This window comes from Vitis riparia, chromosome 18 (assembly GCF_004353265.1).
Source record: "Vitis riparia cultivar Riparia Gloire de Montpellier isolate 1030 chromosome 18, EGFV_Vit.rip_1.0, whole genome shotgun sequence".
Taxonomy (NCBI): domain Eukaryota; kingdom Viridiplantae; phylum Streptophyta; class Magnoliopsida; order Vitales; family Vitaceae; genus Vitis; species Vitis riparia.
This window is the reverse complement of record NC_048448.1, coordinates 33,539,821-33,544,030: the sequence shown is the minus strand read 5'-3', so window position 1 is coordinate 33,544,030 and position 4,210 is coordinate 33,539,821. Positions and strand designations below refer to the sequence as shown.

At 35.2% G+C, this 4,210-nt stretch overlaps 1 protein-coding gene across 1 annotated transcript; it reads right to left on the bottom strand.

The window, feature by feature from the left end:
• Positions 1-1,028: 1,028 nt before the first annotated feature.
• LOC117906954 (putative 12-oxophytodienoate reductase 11) lies at positions 1,029-4,210 on the bottom strand. The gene is made up of 5 exons (XM_034820250.1): positions 4,038-4,210; positions 2,966-3,106; positions 2,676-2,806; positions 2,261-2,437; positions 1,029-1,879 (listed from the first exon to the last, which is right to left on the bottom strand). The coding sequence occupies exons 1-5, from the start codon at positions 4,133-4,135 to the stop codon at positions 1,287-1,289; spliced, it is 1,140 nt and encodes a 379-aa protein (XP_034676141.1). The 5' UTR covers positions 4,136-4,210; the 3' UTR covers positions 1,029-1,286.

Here is a 4,210-nt window from a genome sequence, read left to right as displayed (position 1 = left end):
ATAAAATAATTTTTTTTTTCATAAAAACATTATATTTAATAATTTATATTATTTTTTTTCATTTCATAAAATATATTTTCCCATTTTAGTGGTACTTTTAACACACATTTTTAGCATATTTCAGTGTTATTTTCTTTATGCATGAGTGGTACCATTCGATATATCTTATCCTAAACTAAAAATGCGATATATTTTTCACACCTCAATGGTACTTTCAAGATACTTCAGTGTTACTTTTAGCATATATTAGTATTACTTTTAGCACACATCAGTGTTATTTTCTTTATAAAGGAGGGTACCCTTCTTTCAACACACATTATTCTCGCTTTAGTGGAAGCAGGTAACTTGGAGGTATTGTGGGCATAATTACTCAATTTGAAATAGCAAAAGTACACAATTTAAATGAACGGAGTTGTGCAATTTGAGTAATGTGCAACTTTTAAGGTGCGTAATTGAAAGTCTTTAGGTGTATAACTTAAGTTGCGCATTACTTTGAGGTACACCAACTTAATGCTTTAAGAGGATGCATTATTTTTTCTTGTTGCAGACACGTAATTTTAATATACAAAATTTTTAATTCCTAATAAACTTAAGAGAAAATTAGTATATATTATTAAATATAAATTTTTATGAAAATATATTTTATTTTTATTTTATATAAATAACAAAATAAAAATTTTAACTAAGCAAAAGGTCAAAACCACGATCAAAATATTTTATTTTATATAAAAAAATTAAACATTTTAATTAAACAAAAAGTTAGAACTATGACTAAGTTAGAAACATAAATCGAAAGCTAAAATTAAATCATTTAACTCTGTTTTTCGTATGAAAATTTTAAAATTTTTAAAAATATAAATAATAAAATATAAATAATTATTATTTATATTTGGATTTTCAACCTTGCTTGTGACTTCAAAAGGACAACAATGATATGTTGGTTTAACCACAGATACCTAAATGTTAAGGCTTCCCAAGAGTAGTTGTTAAGCTACCAATTGATCACCTAAAAGTTTAGGCTCCCGGTATGACCAAAACTTGATATAATGCAACGCTAGGCTTAACAGTAGTCAAGCATTGTCATAAGAGTTAGGTTGAACATGAAACCAAATATCAACATAAGCATAACCATGCAGGATAGTCCTTGAATTCTATATTCTTTGTGGCACCCTTACAATTACTTGGAAACTATCTGAAAGGGGCACAAGAAAATAACGACTATGGCATTCGGGATGCTTATTATCACTGAAAAATGATTCAAGTTCTAATCCTACACCATTGAGAATCTATTCAATGTCTTCAAGAAATGGATAATCGGTGTAACCAAGAACAGGATCGGGTATATAGAAGGTTTCTCTGTTGTACTTGTTGAGAGGAGCATTGAGCGCAAATCTCTTTGGAAGATCTGGGTTGGCCAAGAACCAACGCCCATACACAACAAGATCTGCACGATTCTCAGCCAGAGCATTGTTCCCGTCTTCTCTGTCATACCCCCCAGCAACAAGGAATGTACCATTAAAAGCTTTTCTCATGGGCAAAAGACTATGGGGGCATTCGCATTTTTCTCCAACTGTTTTCATCCTTGGCTCAACCATGTGGCAGTAGAGAAGCCCGTATTTATTCAAGGACTCAGCCATGTAAAGGCCTAGAGCTTTTGGATTTGAGTCTCCTGCTTCTGCATAAGCAGCAAATGGAGAAAGCCTTATTCCAACTTTATCTGCCCCTATCTCATCAACGACAGCTTCAACTACTTCCAAAGCAAACCGGCATCTGTTCTCTAAGGATCCGCCATATTTATCAGTTCGATCGTTGACCTGGTCTTTCATGAACTGGTCAAGTAGGTAGCCATGAGCCCCATGGATCTCAACTCCATCAAATCCTACATATTGAACAAGTAATGTTATTGTATCAAAGATATTGAAAGGCAAATCAAGTGCGGTTTAGTATTTGGGAATTACATCCACGAAATGGTTCAATAGCATCACTACAATCGTTTTGCAGAAGAAGAAGTTCAAATATTTGTTAATCATAGGCACTAAATAATTCTCAGGGCAAACAGTTCCAACAGAGGTAACAAAACTGAAGTGGCTTCATTCATGAAATCCTAAGACTAAAATCCAATAATTCAATGGTGGGATGGCTGCCATTTTCTGAACTGACCATTCATGATAATGGGTTTGTACCTTCAAATGCTATGATTTGGCTAATCAAATGTTGTTCGCCATCACCAAAATTTATTTTAATTGAAAATATCACATACCAGCTTCAATAGCATTCCTTGCAGCAAGTCTAAAATCATTTACAACTTGTGGGATTTCATCTGTTGTTAGCCGCCTTGGAGTTGAGAACTGGGCAACATCAATGCCATTGCTTCGGATTTGGGGTGTCAATGGCTTGTCTGTACAAGAGATTGGAGCTTGCCCGTTTGGCTGGAAATCTGAAAAAGTTAATAGGATGGATAAATCAGAGGAGCTAGAACCAAACAGAAAATAAACCTTATTTCTCAATAAAATCCGTTCATTCCATCATATAAGCTTGAGAAAAAAAAAAAGGAAACTAAAAGATTCCATGTCGGCTGCATCCCAACAATTCAAGAACTCTTCAATATTCATTTGCATGCTGTAAGCTAAGGAATGCCTTTCAAATCTACAGCAAATGGTAAGTTAAAAACATACCCGTGTTTGAAACCCTCCCCACATGCCAAATCTGACAAAAAAAGATACCGCCTTTAGCATGTACAGCATCTACAATAGGTTTCCATGCTTCGACTTGTTCTTTTGTCCATATGCCCGGTGTATGGGGATACCTAAAAATATGGAAAATTCCAAAAAAAAAAAAAAAACAAAAACGACAGGGCCAACATCAATATCAAAACACTGGAAAGTATGTGCTCGAGAACATTTTGTTTTTTTTTTTCATTTAGAAAATGAATGGAACTTCACAAAATGACTTCTTCTACAATTACCCTTGAGCAGTGTCGGAAACTCCCGTTGCTTCAGCTATGAGAAGACCCCCTTTGCTGGTTCTTTGAGAGTAATATAAGATAGCATGTGGTTGAGGAACATTGTTCCAAGATCTCTGCCTGGTTAATGGTGCTAGAACAACCCTGAAAAATATGGAGCACAAAACAAGATGATTAATTAGATCACTTTAATTTCGCTGGCTGGATTTCTCAGAAACTGAAAACCCAAATAAAGCATTATTGAATCTCCAAATTTAGAAGCAATGGATTCGATCCTAGTTCAAACCAAATCCCAGAATCCCAATTTCTTTTTCTGCCTAAAACCAGGCACAGAACATCAATCATACACACCCTGTATCCACTTTTAAACAACAGAGTTCTCTCAAAAAACAAAATTAAAATCAGAAATCCAGCATATGCTTTTAAAGAACAAATCATGAAAAAAAAAAAACAAGTAAGGAATTTATTCTCATCCAGAGATCTGAAGAAAGCCAACAAGCTTCAGATTTTGTAGTGGAAAGAGGGCTTATTCCCCATTTATGCCATGGAAAACACCAAATCATTCGAAACTTCCTACATTTGACCATTAGTTATAATAAAGAGACGATCACTCTGCCCAGGAGACAGAGTTCAAAAAAAAATTCCATTCTGTGTAAAATGGAAGAGACCAAGTTTGGCCATGATTGAAACCAAGCCCAGCTAGGCTTGATTGGCAGCAGATAGACTGGCGTACAAGGGAAAAAGACAACCCATATACCACTCTCAACAACTTGATTGAAGCATTCGGCCTGGAATTCAAAGGCAATGCAACAGTCTCCCACATTTCACTAATTTCTGGCTTCATAAATTCATGAACAATCTCCATGTGATACATTGAAAATAAGGGCTCAACGATAAAGTAATGAAAACTCCGAATCTTAAAAATTTTCCATTACCCATGACCGAAACGACATAAACTTCCCCTCAAATTCCATCTTTCTCGCAAAATACCCAAAATCCAGCAACACCCAACAAGCAGAAACAGAAAATATGAAAGAAAATGGGAGAAAATCAAGCGAGGAAGTAGAGATTGCACCTGTGAGAGAGCTGGAACTTGCCCAACTTGTATGGAGTGATAAGAGGGATGAGGGTTTCAGCAGAAACGCCATTTCGTCCTTGTACTTTCCCGTCCATCAGTGTTTGGTTTCTCTGTCTCTTTTCTTTTCCTAGAAAATAACCGATGAAGGAATCTATGAAACAATGAAAACA

Coding starts and splice junctions, on each gene's coding strand:
- LOC117906954 (XM_034820250.1), bottom strand. CDS start 4,135: ATGGACGGGAAAGTACAAGGACGAAATGGCGTTTCTGCTGAAACCCTC. Junction 2,438..2,675: donor GGGGAGGGTTTCAAACACGG/GTATGTTTTTAA, acceptor TAACTTTTTCAG/ATTTCCAGCCAAACGGGCAA. Junction 1,880..2,260: donor AAGGAATGCTATTGAAGCTG/GTATGTGATATT, acceptor TTCAATATGTAG/GATTTGATGGAGTTGAGATC.